Source organism: Salvelinus fontinalis, chromosome 31, assembly GCF_029448725.1.
Source record: "Salvelinus fontinalis isolate EN_2023a chromosome 31, ASM2944872v1, whole genome shotgun sequence".
NCBI classification, from domain to species: domain Eukaryota; kingdom Metazoa; phylum Chordata; class Actinopteri; order Salmoniformes; family Salmonidae; genus Salvelinus; species Salvelinus fontinalis.
In genome coordinates, this window is record NC_074695.1 from 14670988 (window position 1) to 14691655 (window position 20668).

The 20668-nt window shown below is 50.7% G+C and overlaps 1 protein-coding gene across 1 annotated transcript in view; it reads left to right on the forward strand.

Moving 5' to 3' along the window:
• LOC129829619 (disco-interacting protein 2 homolog B-A-like) overlaps positions 1-20668 on the forward strand; it is a 151651-nt gene that overhangs the window by 105678 nt on the left and 25305 nt on the right. The window contains exons 12-15 of the mRNA XM_055891417.1: positions 16467-16576; positions 19497-19599; positions 20031-20189; positions 20490-20609. Of these exons, the coding sequence (XP_055747392.1) occupies positions 16467-16576; positions 19497-19599; positions 20031-20189; positions 20490-20609 (492 nt within the window). The remainder of the gene's footprint in view (positions 1-16466; positions 16577-19496; positions 19600-20030; positions 20190-20489; positions 20610-20668) is intronic.

Below are 20668 nucleotides of genomic sequence, written 5' to 3' on the forward strand. Positions count from 1 at the left end.
ATTGTGGATGGGTAGACGTCCGTCGTTATATTGTGGATGGGTAGACGTCCGTCGTTATATTGTGGGTGGGTAGACGTCCGTCGTTATATTGTGGGTGGGTAGACGTCCGTTATATTGTGGATGGGTAGACGTCCGTCGTTATATTGTGGATGGGTAGACGTCCGTCGTTATATTGTGGGTGGGTAGACGTCCGTCGTTATATTGTGGATGGGTAGACGTCCGTCGTTATATTGTGGATGGGTAGACGTCCGTCGTTATATTGTGGATGGGTAGACGTCCGTTATATTGTGGATGGGTAGACGTCCGTAGTTATATTGTGGATGGGTAGACGTCCGTCGTTATATTGTGGATGGGTAGACGTCCGTCGTTATATTGTGGATGGGTAGACGTCCGTCGTTATATTGTGGATGGGTAGACGTCCGTCGTTATATTGTGGATGGGTAGACGTCCGTCGTTATATTGTGGATGGGTAGACGTCCGTCGTTATATTGTGGATGGGTAGACGTCCGTCGTTATATTGTGGATGGGTAGACGTCCGTCGTTATATTGTGGGTGGGTAGACGTCCGTCGTTATATTGTGGGTTGGTAGATGTCCGTTATATTGTGGGTGGGTAGACGTCCGTCGTTATATTGTGGATGGGTAGACGTCCGTCGTTATATTGTGGATGGGTAGACGTCCGTCGTTATATTGTGGATGGGTAGACGTCCGTTATATTGTGGATGGGTAGACGTCCGTCGTTATATTGTGGGTGGGTAGACGTCCGTTATATTGTGGATGGGTAGACGTCCGTCGTTATATTGTGGATGGGTAGACGTCCGTCGTTATATTGTGGGTGGGTAGACGTCCGTTATATTGTGGGTGGGTAGACGTCCGTTATATTGTGGGTGGGTAGACGTCCGTCGTTATATTGTGGATGGGTAGACGTCCGTCGTTATATTGTGGGTGGGTAGACGTCCGTCGTTATATTGTGGATGGGTAGACGTCCGTTATATTGTGGGTGGGTAGACGTCCGTTATATTGTGGATGGGTAGACGTCCGTCGTTATATTGTGGGTGGGTAGACGTCCGTCGTTATATTGTGGGTGGGTAGACGTCCGTCGTTATATTGTGGATGGGTAGACGTCCGTCGTTATATTGTGGGTGGGTAGACGTCCGTTATATTGTGGATGGGTAGACGTCCGTCGTTATATTGTGGATGGGTAGACGTCCGTCGTTATATTGTGGATGGGTAGACGTCCGTCGTTATATTGTGGATGGGTAGACGTCCGTCGTTATATTGTGGATGGGTAGACGCCCGTCGTCATGTGGATGGGTAGACGTCCGTCGTTATATTGTGGATGGGTAGACGTCCGTCGTTATATTGTGGATGGGTAGACGTCCGTCGTTATATTGTGGATGGGTAGACGCCCGTTATATTGTGGATGGGTAGACGTCCGTCGTTATATTGTGGGTGGGTAGACGTCCGTTATATTGTGGATGGGTAGACGTCCGTCGTTATATTGTGGATGGGTAGACGTCCGTCGTTATATTGTGGATGGGTAGACGTCCGTCGTTATATTGTGGATGGGTAGACGTCCGTCGTTATATTGTGGGTGGGTAGACGTCCGTCGTTATATTGTGGATGGGTAGACGTCCGTCGTTATATTGTGGATGGGTAGACGTCCGTTATATTGTGGATGGGTAGACGTCCGTCGTTATATTGTGGATGGGTAGACGTCCGTCGTTATATTGTGGATGGGTAGACGTCCGTTATATTGTGGATGGGTAGACGTCCGTCGTTATATTGTGGGTGGGTAGACGTCCGTCGTTATATTGTGGATGGGTAGACGTCCGTCGTTATATTGTGGATGGGTAGACGTCCGTCGTTATATTGTGGATGGGTAGACGTCCGTTATATTGTGGATGGGTAGACGTCCGTCGTTATATTGTGGATGGGTAGACGTCCGTCGTTATATTGTGGATGGGTAGACGTCCGTCGTTATATTGTGGGTGGGTAGACGTCCGTTATATTGTGGATGGGTAGACGTCCGTCGTTATATTGTGGATGGGTAGACGTCCGTCGTTATATTGTGGATGGGTAGACGTCCGTTATATTGTGGATGGGTAGACGTCCGTCGTTATATTGTGGATGGGTAGACGTCCGTCGTTATATTGTGGATGGGTAGACGTCCGTCGTTATATTGTGGATGGGTAGACGTCCGTCGTTATATTGTGGATGGGTAGACGTCCGTTATATTGTGGATGGGTAGACGTCCGTCGTTATATTGTGGATGGGTAGACGTCCGTCGTTATATTGTGGATGGGTAGACGTCCGTCGTTATATTGTGGATGGGTAGACGTCCGTTATATTGTGGATGGGTAGACGTCCGTCGTTATATTGTGGATGGGTAGACGTCCGTCGTTATATTGTGGATGGGTAGACGTCCGTCGTTATATTGTGGATGGGTAGACGTCCGTTATATTGTGGATGGGTAGACGTCCGTCGTTATATTGTGGATGGGTAGACGCCCGTCGTCATGTGGATGGGTAGACGTCCGTCGTTATATTGTGGATGGGTAGACGTCCGTCGTTATATTGTGGATGGGTAGACGTCCGTCGTTATATTGTGGATGGGTAGACGTCCGTCGTTATATTGTGGATGGGTAGACGTCCGTTATATTGTGGATGGGTAGACGTCCGTTATATTGTGGATGGGTAGACGTCCGTTATATTGTGGATGGGTAGACGTCCGTTATATTGTGGATGGGTAGACGTCCGTTGTATTGTGGATGGGTAGACGTCCGTTGTATTGTGGATGGGTAGACGTCCGTTGTATTGTGGATGGGTAGACGTCCGTTGTATTGTGGATGGGTAGACGTCCGTTATATTGTGGATGGGTAGACGTCCGTTGTATTGTGGATGGGTAGACGTCCGTTATATTGTGGATGGGTAGACGTCCGTTGTATTGTGGATGGGTAGACGTCCGTTGTATTGTGGATGGGTAGACGTCCGTTGTATTGTGGATGGGTAGACGTCCGTTATATTGTGGATGGGTAGACGTCCGTTGTATTGTGGATGGGTAGACGTCCGTTATATTGTGGATGGGTAGACGTCCGTTATATTGTGGATGGGTAGACGTCCGTCGTTATATTGTGGATGGGTAGACGTCCGTCGTTATATTGTGGGTGGGTAGACGTCCGTCGTTATATTGTGGGTGGGTAGACGTCCGTTATATTGTGGATGGGTAGACGTCCGTCGTTATATTGTGGATGGGTAGACGTCCGTCGTTATATTGTGGGTGGGTAGACGTCCGTCGTTATATTGTGGATGGGTAGACGTCCGTCGTTATATTGTGGATGGGTAGACGTCCGTCGTTATATTGTGGATGGGTAGACGTCCGTTATATTGTGGATGGGTAGACGTCCGTAGTTATATTGTGGATGGGTAGACGTCCGTCGTTATATTGTGGATGGGTAGACGTCCGTCGTTATATTGTGGATGGGTAGACGTCCGTCGTTATATTGTGGATGGGTAGACGTCCGTCGTTATATTGTGGATGGGTAGACGTCCGTCGTTATATTGTGGATGGGTAGACGTCCGTCGTTATATTGTGGATGGGTAGACGTCCGTCGTTATATTGTGGATGGGTAGACGTCCGTCGTTATATTGTGGGTGGGTAGACGTCCGTCGTTATATTGTGGGTTGGTAGATGTCCGTTATATTGTGGGTGGGTAGACGTCCGTCGTTATATTGTGGATGGGTAGACGTCCGTCGTTATATTGTGGATGGGTAGACGTCCGTCGTTATATTGTGGATGGGTAGACGTCCGTCGTTATATTGTGGATGGGTAGACGTCCGTCGTTATATTGTGGATGGGTAGACGTCCGTTATATTGTGGATGGGTAGACGTCCGTCGTTATATTGTGGGTGGGTAGACGTCCGTTATATTGTGGATGGGTAGACGTCCGTCGTTATATTGTGGATGGGTAGACGTCCGTCGTTATATTGTGGGTGGGTAGACGTCCGTTATATTGTGGGTGGGTAGACGTCCGTTATATTGTGGATGGGTAGACGTCCGTCGTTATATTGTGGATGGGTAGACGTCCGTCGTTATATTGTGGGTGGGTAGACGTCCGTCGTTATATTGTGGATGGGTAGACGTCCGTTATATTGTGGGTGGGTAGACGTCCGTTATATTGTGGATGGGTAGACGTCCGTCGTTATATTGTGGGTGGGTAGACGTCCGTCGTTATATTGTGGGTGGGTAGACGTCCGTCGTTATATTGTGGATGGGTAGACGTCCGTCGTTATATTGTGGGTGGGTAGACGTCCGTTATATTGTGGATGGGTAGACGTCCGTCGTTATATTGTGGATGGGTAGACGTCCGTCGTTATATTGTGGATGGGTAGACGTCCGTCGTTATATTGTGGATGGGTAGACGTCCGTCGTTATATTGTGGATGGGTAGACGCCCGTCGTCATGTGGATGGGTAGACGTCCGTCGTTATATTGTGGATGGGTAGACGTCCGTCGTTATATTGTGGATGGGTAGACGTCCGTCGTTATATTGTGGATGGGTAGACGCCCGTTATATTGTGGATGGGTAGACGTCCGTCGTTATATTGTGGGTGGGTAGACGTCCGTTATATTGTGGATGGGTAGACGTCCGTCGTTATATTGTGGATGGGTAGACGTCCGTCGTTATATTGTGGATGGGTAGACGTCCGTCGTTATATTGTGGATGGGTAGACGTCCGTCGTTATATTGTGGGTGGGTAGACGTCCGTCGTTATATTGTGGATGGGTAGACGTCCGTCGTTATATTGTGGATGGGTAGACGTCCGTTATATTGTGGATGGGTAGACGTCCGTCGTTATATTGTGGATGGGTAGACGTCCGTCGTTATATTGTGGATGGGTAGACGTCCGTTATATTGTGGATGGGTAGACGTCCGTCGTTATATTGTGGGTGGGTAGACGTCCGTCGTTATATTGTGGATGGGTAGACGTCCGTCGTTATATTGTGGATGGGTAGACGTCCGTCGTTATATTGTGGATGGGTAGACGTCCGTCGTTATATTGTGGATGGGTAGACGTCCGTTATATTGTGGATGGGTAGACGTCCGTTATATTGTGGATGGGTAGACGTCCGTTATATTGTGGATGGGTAGACGTCCGTTATATTGTGGATGGGTAGACGTCCGTTGTATTGTGGATGGGTAGACGTCCGTTATATTGTGGATGGGTAGACGTCCGTTGTATTGTGGATGGGTAGACGTCCGTTGTATTGTGGATGGGTAGACGTCCGTTATATTGTGGATGGGTAGACGTCCGTTGTATTGTGGATGGGTAGACGTCCGTTATATTGTGGATGGGTAGACGTCCGTTGTATTGTGGATGGGTAGACGTCCGTTGTATTGTGGATGGGTAGACGTCCGTTGTATTGTGGATGGGTAGACGTCCGTTATATTGTGGATGGGTAGACGTCCGTTGTATTGTGGATGGGTAGACGTCCGTTATATTGTGGATGGGTAGACGTCCGTTATATTGTGGATGGGTAGACGTCCGTCGTTATATTGTGGATGGGTAGACGTCCGTCGTTATATTGTGGGTGGGTAGACGTCCGTCGTTATATTGTGGGTGGGTAGACGTCCGTTATATTGTGGATGGGTAGACGTCCGTCGTTATATTGTGGATGGGTAGACGTCCGTCGTTATATTGTGGGTGGGTAGACGTCCGTCGTTATATTGTGGATGGGTAGACGTCCGTCGTTATATTGTGGATGGGTAGACGTCCGTCGTTATATTGTGGATGGGTAGACGTCCGTTATATTGTGGATGGGTAGACGTCCGTAGTTATATTGTGGATGGGTAGACGTCCGTCGTTATATTGTGGATGGGTAGACGTCCGTCGTTATATTGTGGATGGGTAGACGTCCGTCGTTATATTGTGGATGGGTAGACGTCCGTCGTTATATTGTGGATGGGTAGACGTCCGTCGTTATATTGTGGATGGGTAGACGTCCGTCGTTATATTGTGGATGGGTAGACGTCCGTCGTTATATTGTGGATGGGTAGACGTCCGTCGTTATATTGTGGGTGGGTAGACGTCCGTCGTTATATTGTGGGTTGGTAGATGTCCGTTATATTGTGGGTGGGTAGACGTCCGTCGTTATATTGTGGATGGGTAGACGTCCGTCGTTATATTGTGGATGGGTAGACGTCCGTCGTTATATTGTGGATGGGTAGACGTCCGTCGTTATATTGTGGATGGGTAGACGTCCGTCGTTATATTGTGGATGGGTAGACGTCCGTTATATTGTGGATGGGTAGACGTCCGTCGTTATATTGTGGGTGGGTAGACGTCCGTTATATTGTGGATGGGTAGACGTCCGTCGTTATATTGTGGATGGGTAGACGTCCGTCGTTATATTGTGGGTGGGTAGACGTCCGTTATATTGTGGGTGGGTAGACGTCCGTTATATTGTGGATGGGTAGACGTCCGTCGTTATATTGTGGATGGGTAGACGTCCGTCGTTATATTGTGGGTGGGTAGACGTCCGTCGTTATATTGTGGATGGGTAGACGTCCGTTATATTGTGGGTGGGTAGACGTCCGTTATATTGTGGATGGGTAGACGTCCGTCGTTATATTGTGGGTGGGTAGACGTCCGTCGTTATATTGTGGGTGGGTAGACGTCCGTCGTTATATTGTGGATGGGTAGACGTCCGTCGTTATATTGTGGGTGGGTAGACGTCCGTTATATTGTGGATGGGTAGACGTCCGTCGTTATATTGTGGATGGGTAGACGTCCGTCGTTATATTGTGGATGGGTAGACGTCCGTCGTTATATTGTGGATGGGTAGACGTCCGTCGTTATATTGTGGATGGGTAGACGCCCGTCGTCATGTGGATGGGTAGACGTCCGTCGTTATATTGTGGATGGGTAGACGTCCGTCGTTATATTGTGGATGGGTAGACGTCCGTCGTTATATTGTGGATGGGTAGACGCCCGTTATATTGTGGATGGGTAGACGTCCGTCGTTATATTGTGGGTGGGTAGACGTCCGTTATATTGTGGATGGGTAGACGTCCGTCGTTATATTGTGGATGGGTAGACGTCCGTCGTTATATTGTGGATGGGTAGACGTCCGTCGTTATATTGTGGATGGGTAGACGTCCGTCGTTATATTGTGGGTGGGTAGACGTCCGTCGTTATATTGTGGATGGGTAGACGTCCGTCGTTATATTGTGGATGGGTAGACGTCCGTTATATTGTGGATGGGTAGACGTCCGTCGTTATATTGTGGATGGGTAGACGTCCGTCGTTATATTGTGGATGGGTAGACGTCCGTTATATTGTGGATGGGTAGACGTCCGTCGTTATATTGTGGGTGGGTAGACGTCCGTCGTTATATTGTGGATGGGTAGACGTCCGTCGTTATATTGTGGATGGGTAGACGTCCGTCGTTATATTGTGGATGGGTAGACGTCCGTTATATTGTGGATGGGTAGACGTCCGTCGTTATATTGTGGATGGGTAGACGTCCGTCGTTATATTGTGGATGGGTAGACGTCCGTCGTTATATTGTGGGTGGGTAGACGTCCGTTATATTGTGGATGGGTAGACGTCCGTCGTTATATTGTGGATGGGTAGACGTCCGTCGTTATATTGTGGATGGGTAGACGTCCGTTATATTGTGGATGGGTAGACATCCGTCGTTATATTGTGGATGGGTAGACGTCCGTCGTTATATTGTGGATGGGTAGACGTCCGTCGTTATATTGTGGATGGGTAGACGTCCGTCGTTATATTGTGGATGGGTAGACGTCCGTTATATTGTGGATGGGTAGACGTCCGTCGTTATATTGTGGATGGGTAGACGCCCGTCGTCATGTGGATGGGTAGACGTCCGTCGTTATATTGTGGATGGGTAGACGTCCGTCGTTATATTGTGGATGGGTAGACGTCCGTCGTTATATTGTGGATGGGTAGACGTCCGTCGTTATATTGTGGATGGGTAGACGTCCGTCGTTATATTGTGGATGGGTAGACGTCCGTTATATTGTGGATGGGTAGACGTCCGTTATATTGTGGATGGGTAGACGTCCGTTATATTGTGGATGGGTAGACGTCCGTTGTATTGTGGATGGGTAGACGTCCGTTATATTGTGGATGGGTAGACGTCCGTTGTATTGTGGATGGGTAGACGTCCGTTATATTGTGGATGGGTAGACGTCCGTTATATTGTGGATGGGTAGACGTCCGTTGTATTGTGGATGGGTAGACGTCCGTTATATTGTGGATGGGTAGACGTCCGTTGTATTGTGGATGGGTAGACGTCCGTTGTATTGTGGATGGGTAGACGTCCGTTGTATTGTGGATGGGTAGACGTCCGTTGTATTGTGGATGGGTAGACGTCCGTTATATTGTGGATGGGTAGACGTCCGTTGTATTGTGGATGGGTAGACGTCCGTCGTTATATTGTGGATGGGTAGACGTCCGTCGTTATATTGTGGGTGGGTAGACGTCCGTTATATTGTGGATGGGTAGACGTCCGTCGTTATATTGTGGATGGGTAGACGTCCGTCGTTATATTGTGGGTGGGTAGACGTCCGTCGTTATATTGTGGATGGGTAGACATCCGTCGTTATATTGTGGATGGGTAGACGTCCGTCGTTATATTGTGGATGGGTAGACGTCCGTTATATTGTGGATGGGTAGACGTCCGTCGTTATATTGTGGATGGGTAGACGTCCGTCGTTATATTGTGGATGGGTAGACGTCCGTCGTTATATTGTGGATGGGTAGACGTCCGTCGTTATATTGTGGATGGGTAGACGTCCGTCGTTATATTGTGGATGGGTAGACGTCCGTCGTTATATTGTGGATGGGTAGACGTCCGTCGTTATATTGTGGATGGGTAGACGTCCGTCGTTATATTGTGGATGGGTAGACGTCCGTCGTTATATTGTGGGTGGGTAGATGTCCGTTATATTGTGGGTGGGTAGACGTCCGTCGTTATATTGTGGATGGGTAGACGTCCGTCGTTATATTGTGGATGGGTAGACGTCCGTCGTTATATTGTGGATGGGTAGACGTCCGTCGTTATATTGTGGATGGGTAGACGTCCGTTATATTGTGGATGGGTAGACGTCCGTCGTTATATTGTGGATGGGTAGACGTCCGTTATATTGTGGATGGGTAGACGTCCGTCGTTATATTGTGGGTGGGTAGACGTCCGTTATATTGTGGATGGGTAGACGTCCGTTATATTGTGGATGGGTAGACGTCCGTCGTTATATTGTGGATGGGTAGACGTCCGTCGTTATATTGTGGATGGGTAGACGTCCGTCGTTATATTGTGGATGGGTAGACGTCCGTCGTTATATTGTGGATGGGTAGACGTCCGTCGTTATATTGTGGGTGGGTAGACGTCCGTTATATTGTGGATGGGTAGACGTCCGTCGTTATATTGTGGATGGGTAGACGTCCGTCGTTATATTGTGGATGGGTAGACGTCCGTTATATTGTGGATGGGTAGACGTCCGTTATATTGTGGATGGGTAGACGTCCGTCGTTATATTGTGGATGGGTAGACGCCCGTCGTCATATTGTGGATGGGTAGACGTCCGTCGTTATATTGTGGATGGGTAGACGTCCGTTATATTGTGGATGGGTAGACGTCCGTTATATTGTGGGTGGGTAGACGTCCGTCGTTATATTGTGGGTGGGTAGACGTCCGTTATATTGTGGATGGGTAGACGTCCGTTATATTGTGGGTGGGTAGACGTCCGTCGTTATATTGTGGATGGGTAGACGTCCGTCGTTATATTGTGGATGGGTAGACGTCCGTCGTTATATTGTGGATGGGTAGACGTCCGTCGTTATATTGTGGATGGGTAGACGTCCGTTATATTGTGGGTGGGTAGACGTCCGTCGTTATATTGTGGGTGGGTAGACGTCCGTCGTTATATTGTGGATGGGTAGACGTCCGTTATATTGTGGGTGGGTAGACGTCCGTCGTTATATTGTGGATGGGTAGACGTCCGTCGTTATATTGTGGATGGGTAGACGTCCGTCGTTATATTGTGGGTGGGTAGACGTCCGTCGTTATATTGTGGGTGGGTAGACGTCCGTCGTTATATTGTGGATGGGTAGACGTCCGTTATATTGTGGGTGGGTAGACGTCCGTCGTTATATTGTGGATGGGTAGACGTCCGTCGTTATATTGTGGATGGGTAGACGTCCGTCGTTATATTGTGGATGGGTAGACGTCCGTCGTTATATTGTGGGTGGGTAGACGTCCGTTATATTGTGGGTGGGTAGACGTCCGTCGTTATATTGTGGATGGGTAGACGTCCGTTATATTGTGGATGGGTAGACGTCCGTTATATTGTGGATGGGTAGACGTCCGTTATATTGTGGGTGGGTAGACGTCCGTTATATTGTGGATGGGTAGACGTCCGTCGTTATATTGTGGATGGGTAGACGTCCGTCGTTATATTGTGGATGGGTAGACGTCCGTCGTTATATTGTGGATGGGTAGACGTCCGTCGTCATGTGGGTGGGTAGACGCCCGTCGTCATGTGGGTGGGTAGACGCCCGTCGTCATGTGGATGGGTAGACGCCCGTCGTCATGTGGGTGGGTAGACGCCCGTCGTTATATTGTGGATGGGTAGACGTCCGTCGTTATATTGTGGATGGGTAGACGTCCGTCGTTATATTGTGGATGGGTAGACGTCCGTCGTTATATTGTGGATGGGTAGACGTCCGTCGTTATATTGTGGATGGGTAGACGTCCGTCGTTATATTGTGGATGGGTAGACGTCCGTCGTTATATTGTGGATGGGTAGACGTCCGTCGTTATATTGTGGATGGGTAGACGTCCGTCGTTATATTGTGGATGGGTAGACGTCCGTCGTTATATTGTGGATGGGTAGACGTCCGTCGTTATATTGTGGATGGGTAGACGTCCGTCGTTATATTGTGGATGGGTAGACGTCCGTTATATTGTGGGTGGGTAGACGTCCGTTATATTGTGGGTGGGTAGACGTCCGTCGTTATATTGTGGATGGGTAGACGTCCGTCGTTATATTGTGGATGGGTAGACGTCCGTCGTTATATTGTGGATGGGTAGACGCCCGTCGTCATGTGGGTGGGTAGACGCCCGTCGTCATGTGAGTGGGTAGACGCCCGTCGTCATGTGAGTGGGTAGACGCCCGTCGACATGTGGGTGGGTAGACGCCCGTCGTCATGTGGGTGGGTAGACGCCCGTCGTCATGTGGATGGGTAGACGCCCGTCGTCATGTGGATGGGTAGACGCCCGTCGTCATGTGGGTGGGTAGACGCCCGTCGTCATGTGGGTGGGTAGACGCCCGTCGTCATGTGGGTGGGTAGACGCCCGTCGTCATGTGGGTGGGTAGACGTCCGTCGTTATATTGTGGATGGGTAGACGCCCGTCGTCATGTGGGTGGGTAGACGCCCGTCGTTATATTGTGGATGGGTAGACGCCCGTCGTCATGTGGGTGGGTAGACGCCCGTCGTCATGTGGGTGGGTAGACAGACGTCGTCATGTGGGTGGGTAGACAGACGTCGTCATGTGGGTGGGTAGACGCCCGTCGTCATGTGGGTGGGTAGACGCCCGTCGTCATGTGGGTGGGTAGACGCCCGTCGTCATGTGGGTGGGTAGACGCCCGTCGTCATGTGGGTGGGTAGACGCCCGTCGTCATGTGGGTGGGTAGACGCCCGTCGTCATGTGGGTGGGTAGACGCCCGTCGTCATGTGGGTGGGTAGACGCCCGTCGTTATATTGTGGATGGGTAGACGCCCGTCGTCATGTGGGTGGGTAGACGTCCGTCGTTATATTGTGGATGGGTAGACGCCCGTCGTCATGTGGGTGGGTAGACGTCCGTCGTTATATTGTGGGTGGGTAGACGCCCGTCGTCATGTGGGTGGGTAGACGTCCGTCGTTATATTGTGGGTGGGTAGACGCCCGTCGTCATGTGGGTGGGTAGACGCCCGTCGTCATGTGGGTGGGTAGACGCCCGTCGTCATGTGGGTGGGTAGACGCCCGTCGTCATGTGGGTGGGTAGACGCCCGTCGTCATGTGGGTGGGTAGACGCCCGTCGTCATGTGGGTGGGTAGACACCCGTCGTCATGTGGGTGGGTAGACGCCCGTCGTCATGTGGGTGGGTAGACAGACGTCGTCATGTGGGTGGGTAGACGCCCGTCGTCATGTGGGTGGGTAGACAGACGTCGTCATGTGGGTGGGTAGACGCCCGTCGTCATGTGGGTGGGTAGACGTCCGTCGTTATATTGTGGGTGGGTAGACGCCCGTCGTCATGTGGGTGGGTAGACGCCCGTCGTCATGTGGGTGGGTAGACAGACGTCGTCATGTGGGTGGGTAGACAGACGTCGTCATGTGGGTGGGTAGACGCCCGTCGTCATGTGGGTGGGTAGACGCCCGTCGTCATGTGGGTGGGTAGACGCCCGTCGTCATGTGGGTGGGTAGACGCCCGTCGTCATGTGGGTGGGTAGACGCCCGTCGTCATGTGGGTGGGTAGACGCCCGTCGTCATGTGGGTGGGTAGACGCCCGTCGTCATGTGGGTGGGTAGACGCCCGTCGTCATGTGGGTGGGTAGACGCCCGTCGTCATGTGAGTGGGTAGACGCCCGTCGTCATGTGGGTGGGTAGACGCCCGTCGACATGTGGGTGGGTAGACGCCCGTCGTCATGTGGGTGGGTAGACGCCCGTCGTCATGTGGATGGGTAGACGCCCGTCGTCATGTGGATGGGTAGACGCCCGTCGTCATGTGGGTGGGTAGACGCCCGTCGTCATGTGGGTGGGTAGACGCCCGTCGTCATGTGGGTGGGTAGACGCCCGTCGTCATGTGGGTGGGTAGACGTCCGTCGTTATATTGTGGATGGGTAGACGCCCGTCGTCATGTGGGTGGGTAGACGCCCGTCGTTATATTGTGGATGGGTAGACGCCCGTCGTCATGTGGGTGGGTAGACGCCCGTCGTCATGTGGGTGGGTAGACAGACGTCGTCATGTGGGTGGGTAGACAGACGTCGTCATGTGGGTGGGTAGACGCCCGTCGTCATGTGGGTGGGTAGACGCCCGTCGTCATGTGGGTGGGTAGACGCCCGTCGTCATGTGGGTGGGTAGACGCCCGTCGTCATGTGGGTGGGTAGACGCCCGTCGTCATGTGGGTGGGTAGACGCCCGTCGTCATGTGGGTGGGTAGACGCCCGTCGTTATATTGTGGATGGGTAGACGCCCGTCGTCATGTGGGTGGGTAGACGTCCGTCGTTATATTGTGGATGGGTAGACGCCCGTCGTCATGTGGGTGGGTAGACGTCCGTCGTTATATTGTGGGTGGGTAGACGCCCGTCGTCATGTGGGTGGGTAGACGTCCGTCGTTATATTGTGGGTGGGTAGACGCCCGTCGTCATGTGGGTGGGTAGACGCCCGTCGTCATGTGGGTGGGTAGACGCCCGTCGTCATGTGGGTGGGTAGACGCCCGTCGTCATGTGGGTGGGTAGACGCCCGTCGTCATGTGGGTGGGTAGACGCCCGTCGTCATGTGGGTGGGTAGACGCCCGTCGTCATGTGGGTGGGTAGACGCCCGTCGTCATGTGGGTGGGTAGACAGACGTCGTCATGTGGGTGGGTAGACGCCCGTCGTCATGTGGGTGGGTAGACAGACGTCGTCATGTGGGTGGGTAGACGCCCGTCGTCATGTGGGTGGGTAGACGTCCGTCGTTATATTGTGGGTGGGTAGACGCCCGTCGTCATGTGGGTGGGTAGACGCCCGTCGTCATGTGGGTGGGTAGACAGACGTCGTCATGTGGGTGGGTAGACAGACGTCGTCATGTGGGTGGGTAGACGCCCGTCGTCATGTGGGTGGGTAGACGCCCGTCGTCATGTGGGTGGGTAGACGCCCGTCGTCATGTGGGTGGGTAGACGCCCGTCGTCATGTGGGTGGGTAGACGCCCGTCGTCATGTGGGTGGGTAGACGCCCGTCGTCATGTGGGTGGGTAGACGCCCGTCGTCATGTGGGTGGGTAGACGCCCGTCGTCATGTGGGTGGGTAGACGCCCGTCGTCATGTGGGTGGGTAGACGCCCGTCGTCATGTGGGTGGGTAGACGCCCGTCGTCATGTGGGTGGGTAGACGCCCGTCGTCATGTGGGTGGGTAGACGCCCGTCGTCATGTGGGTGGGTAGACAGACGTCGTCATGTGGGTGGGTAGACAGACGTCGTCATGTGGGTGGGTAGACGCCCGTCGTCATGTGGGTGGGTAGACGCCCGTCGTCATGTGGGTGGGTAGACGCCCGTCGTCATGTGGGTGGGTAGACGCCCGTCGTCATGTGGGTGGGTAGACGCCCGTCGTCATGTGGGTGGGTAGACGCCCGTCGTCATGTGGGTGGGTAGACGCCCGTCGTCATGTGGGTGGGTAGACGCCCGTCGTCATGTGGGTGGGTAGACGCCCGTCGTCATGTGGGTGGGTAGACAGACGTCGTCATGTGGGTGGGTAGACAGACGTCGTCATGTGGGTGGGTAGACAGACGTCGTCATGTGGGTGGGTAGACGCCCGTCGTCATGTGGGTGGGTAGACGCCCGTCGTCATGTGGGTGGGTAGACGCCCGTCGTCATGTGGGTGGGTAGACGCCCGTCGTCATGTGGGTGGGTAGACGCCCGTCGTCATGTGGGTGGGTAGACGCCCGTCGTCATGTGGGTGGGTAGACGCCCGTCGTCATGTGGGTGGGTAGACGCCCGTCGTCATGTGGGTGGGTAGACGCCCGTCGTCATGTGGGTGGGTAGACGCCCGTCGTCATGTGGGTGGGTAGACGCCCGTCGTCATGTGGGTGGGTAGACGCCCGTCGTCATGTGGGTGGGTAGACGCCCGTCGTCATGTGGGTGGGTAGACGCCCGTCGTCATGTGGGTGGGTAGACAGACGTCGTCATGTGGGTGGGTAGACGCCCGTCGTCATGTGGGTGGGTAGACGCCCGTCGTCATGTGGGTGGGTAGACAGACGTCGTCATGTGGGTGGGTAGACAGACGTCGTCATGTGGGTGGGTAGACGCCCGTCGTCATGTGGGTGGGTAGACGCCCGTCGTCATGTGGGTGGGTAGACGCCCGTCGTCATGTGGGTGGGTAGACGCCCGTCGTCATGTGGGTGGGTAGACGCCCGTCGTCATGTGGGTGGGTAGACGCCCGTCGTCATGTGGGTGGGTAGACGCCCGTCGTCATGTGGGTGGGTAGACGCCCGTCGTCATGTGGGTGGGTAGACGCCCGTCGTCATGTGGGTGGGTAGACGCCCGTCGTCATGTGGGTGGGTAGACGCCCGTCGTCATGTGGGTGGGTAGACGCCCGTCGTCATGTGGGTGGGTAGACGCCCGTCGTCATGTGGGTGGGTAGACGCCCGTCGTCATGTGGGTGGGTAGACGCCCGTCGTCATGTGGGTGGGTAGACGCCCGTCGTCATGTGGGTGGGTAGACAGACGTCGTCATGTGGGTGGGTAGACAGACGTCGTCATGTGGGTGGGTAGACAGACGTCGTCATGTGGGTGGGTAGACAGACGTCGTCATGTGGGTGGGTAGACGCCCGTCGTCATGTGGGTGGGTAGACGCCCGTCGTCATGTGGGTGGGTAGACGCCCGTCGTCATGTGGGTGGGTAGACGCCCGTCGTCATGTGGGTGGGTAGACGCCCGTCGTCATGTGGGTGGGTAGACAGACGTCGTCATGTGGGTGGGTAGACAGACGTCGTCATGTGGGTGGGTAGACAGACGTCGTCATGTGGGTGGGTAGACGCCCGTCGTCATGTGGGTGGGTAGACGCCCGTCGTCATGTGGGTGTGTAGACGCCCGTCGTCATGTGGGTGGGTAGACGCCCGTCGTCATGTGGGTGGGTAGACGCCCGTCGTCATGTGGGTGGGTAGACGCCCGTCGTCATGTGGGTGGGTAGACGCCCGTCGTCATGTGGGTGGGTAGACGCCCGTCGTCATGTGGGTGGGTAGACGCCCGTCGTCATGTGGGTGGGTAGACGCCCGTCGTCATGTGGGTGGGTAGACAGACGTCGTCATGTGGGTGGGTAGACGCCCGTCGTCATGTGGGTGGGTAGACGCCCGTCGTCATGTGGGTGGGTAGACGCCCGTCGTCATGTGGGTGGGTAGACGCCCGTCGTCATGTGGGTGGGTAGACGCCCGTCGTCATGTGGGTGGGTAGACGCCCGTCGTCATGTGGGTGGGTAGACGCCCGTCGTCATGTGGGTGGGTAGACGCCCGTCGTCATGTGGGTGGGTAGACAGACGTCGTCATGTGGGTGGGTAGACAGACGTCGTCATGTGGGTGGGTAGACAGACGTATGCCCACTAATGTTCCTAATAGCACCTTTTAATAGCTACAACATTTGGATATTTGTCCGGTCATCAAACTGACTAGTATTGGCCTGTGTATACATTATGCTGATGGTGTTTTTCTGCCTCCCAGGTTGGCCCCGTATGAAGTGGGTTGTGACAGACACCAAGTACCTGACCAAGCCATCTAAAGACTGGCAGCCCCACATCCCCACTGCCAACACAGACACAGCTTATATCGAGGTGAGACATGTCCTGAACATTATGTGTGTATTTTATGAAGAAAATAAATGCTAGTTTGTCGTTTTGTGTATGTATGTTTTTTTTTTTTACTTGTGTATCGCTTAGCACTGACCCCATTTAGTCGACTGGCTGTAGGTCCACCGAGATTTCTTTAGTCGAGCAGCAGCAGCAGCAGCAATAACAAAAAACAGACATCTACAGTGGTTCCTCCTTTAAAAGTTGCGAGCTTACACCGCGGGACTTAGAGGTACCCAGCGTCACGGCTTCATTGCTCCAGACCACCACAAGGGGGAGTTAGAGCACTCATTATGCATTTGGGTCCCAAGGTTTTTATATGACCAATCATATCGAGTGGTTCCAATGACACATTTTTCTCTGGTGACTTCAGCAAAAGATGGCTGACAGGGAGGAAAATATAAGTAGTTATAACAAGTCAAGCAAAAAATGTACAATTGAGAGGAGTATGTTAGTTAATGTAGAGACAAACGATTGTCCATATTTTTTGGTCATAAAGTACATTTACGAAAATCACTATTTAGCAAGTGTTTTTTCAGCCATATCTTATACCAGGAATCAAACTCAATCATTTTACACTTCAACAGTGTTTACCACTCCTGCTCCTGGGACATCAATGATTACACATTGTAACTATGCAACAGACTGTAAACATGACAGGCTATTTGCTCTGAGACTGGCATAATAATGTAATGAAACAAGCAGGAAGCAGGATTCGAACCCTCAACATTCTAGACCGAAGTCCAGCACGCTATCGACTGTGCCCAAATGTATTAATTGGGGTTTTGGATGATTTGTGGCTAAAAATACTTTATCAATTGGAATCTTTAACGTGGAAAGGGGAACACGAGATTAACTGCTACAAAGAAACCACGCTAAAGAACACTCTGTAATGGTCACAACTACATATACTTTGAACTCGCAAAATGTGGGAGATGCGGTCATGAAACACTGGCATGTTTTATCATCGGTCCCAGCTTTGCCTGCTGAATTTAAGAATCCACCACTTATTGTATATAGGGGAAGTTGCAATTTACGCAATGAATTGGTTCATGCCAACTGCCAGCCACAAAAGACTCAGCCAGGCTCTTTTACGCCCTCTTCCAAATGGTAGCTATAAATGCAGAGGTTGTGCACAGTGCAACAATATGATGAAGTATGAATATTTCTGCCACTTACATACAGGGAAACAGTTCCAAATAAATGACATTATTATGTGCTCCACCACCCATACTATCTACATTATTAAATGTTCATGTGGGCTGTGCTATGTAGGTAAAATCTCTCGTTCTTTCAAACAGAGAATCAGTCAACATAAAAGTTCAATTAGGAGAAACGACAGGGATTATCCAGTCTCAGTACATTTTAATGACCTAAAACATGACATTTCTACCTTTTTTTAGATTTTGTGGCATAGAGAAAGTTAAGATATCAGACGGGGAGGTGATATAAATAAAACTTTCAATCCTGTAGTCTACTCCTGACCTTCACGTTGTACAGCGCCATATTTTCCATTCCATCCTAACGGAAACCCTGAGTTAAAAAAAAAAAAAAAGTTTTTCTCTGAATAGAATCACCATAATATTTAATCAAATTAATACAAATTTCTAAAAATGAATCCCATTTACTATGTTATTACAAAGAAGGTTTTAAATTCTTTGGTAATTCCAAAACGGAATACTATCAAATGATTCTCAAAGATGCCCTCTGGTGGTCAAACTAGCAATAACTTGCAGTCAGAATGAAACGACGTGCCACAGTATGCTGCGGCAGCTCACAAGTAGTGCTGCAGTATGACGCAACTTTTTAAAGGAGGAACCACCGTAATCATGGTGTACAAGACTCCTGTTTGAGTGGACTGATGCATTGTGGAGGCCCGTTGGGAGGGCACAGTCCATCAGTCTGACGTGCTACTGAAATTGCGTTTGGTTATATTATGTAAGAACAATGGTGAAAACACAAATTAAAATATTATTTTATAACAAATGCTCTTTCTCCTGTGTTGGATAGTGGTCGCTGTCAGGTGTCCCCGGTTTTGAAATGCATCAGTGCGCTTTTGAATTGGCGCCGTTTCCTAGACCATGTTGCTATGTGCATAATAGCAAAGTTAACCAGCATATTGGTGTTGAACAATGCGGCGGAGGCAGCAGCTGAGTTAGGAGACGAGAAAACAGCCCTTGTCTTATTGTCTAAGAAAAGTCAGGAGAGAGAAAATACCAACTTAATTAGGTCTATAATCAATAACCTAACTGTTAAATGTGCCTGGCTTTAACAATCATCCACATACAGTGGGGCAAAAAGTATTTAGTCAGCCACCAATTGTGCAAGTTCTCCCACTTAAAAAGATGAGAGAGGCCTGTTATTTTCATCATAGGTACACTTCAACTATGACAGACAAGCTCAGTGAATATATTTGATTAAAACACATAGGATGTGTCTATATAAGGAAAAATACGTATAAAAATGACAACCAATTGACAACTACTGTGATTATTATTATTTGACTATGCTGGTCATTTATGAACATTTGAACATCTTGGCATAGTTCTGTTATAATCTCCACCCGGCACAGCCAGAAGAGGACTGGCCACCCCTCATAGCCTGGTTCCTCTCTAGGTTTCTTCCTAGGTTTTGGCCTTTCTAGGGAGTTTTTCCTAGCCACCGTGCTTCTACACCTGCATTGCTTGCTGTTTGGGGTTTTAGGCTGGGTTTCTGTACAGCACTTTGAGACATCAGCTGACGTAAGAAGGGCTTTATAAATACATTTGATTTGATCAATTGGTCGAAAGAGCAGACGACTTTTAGTCGACCAAGATTTGTTTTTAGTCGGGGACAGCCCTAGTATCGCTGATTATTTTGTGATTTTATTTATTTATTTAACTCTGATTGTGTTCTGCTCTCCCAGTACAAGGCCAGTAAAGAGGGGACGGTGATGGGAGTAGCCGTGTCTAAGATAGCCTTGTTGACACACTGTCAAGCCCTGACACAGGCCTGCAACTACTGTGAAGGTAAGTGCATGATTAACACACACCATTGAGCCCGTCCTCCTATAGCCTTTCTCTTGCGCTCTCTCTCTCATATATATTTATATATATATACATACATATACTCACTCAGATCAGCTTTTAGACAAAGGGCACTTTAGCCTCTCTCTGTCTCAGAGAACATTAGATCCCATGAGGGGAATCCACAGAGGCAACCAGACTGTTCCTGGAACACAGTGTTTTACCTGTCCACAGTTAAATCAGCTATATTGTAGACTTATCATGTGATATAAAGCTGTTGTTACATGTCCTGTAGTAACCTCGCTATATGGAGAATGTACTGTTGGTATCCTTAAAGTGTCTATGTATCTGTAACCTTTTGAAATGTTTGACTCCTTTCTGACTGTGATGTGCATTTAAATCCAAGTATTTCAAATGTTTGTGTCCTCTCTCAGGAGAAACGTTGGTCAATGTCCTTGACTGTAAGAAGGACATGGGCTTGTGGCACGGGGTGCTAACCAGTGTGATGAACAGGATCCACACCATCACTGTACCCTACGCTGTCATGAAGGCCTGTCCCATGTCCTGGGTGCAAAGAGTCCACATACACAAAGGTAAGGCTACAGTTAGCTATAGCTTTTATATTGAAAACTGCATAGAAACTAGCACGCATTAGCATCCTTAACTGCATGCTATGGATTAAGGTAGCCTGGGTCGTGTTCATTAGGAAACATTGTAGAAAAACGTTTTAAGACGTTGTCCAAAGGAACATGATATTACCTCCCTGTTTGACTTTTTCTTCTCAGTTTCGTGCCTAATGAACATGACCCATATTATTAGCGATTAGAATTAGCACTATGTGTTGAGGCGATGAGATGTGAGCCTGAGCTGTCCCTCTTGTTTCTCCCCTGCAGCACGTGTAGCCGTGGTGAAGTGTCGTGACCTCCACTGGGCCATGATGGCTCACAGGGACCAGAGAGACACCAACCTGTCCTCCATACGCATGCTCATAGTAGCTGATGGAGCCAACCCCTGTGAGTCATTCTCACACACACACACACACACACCCACACACCCACACACCACACACCAC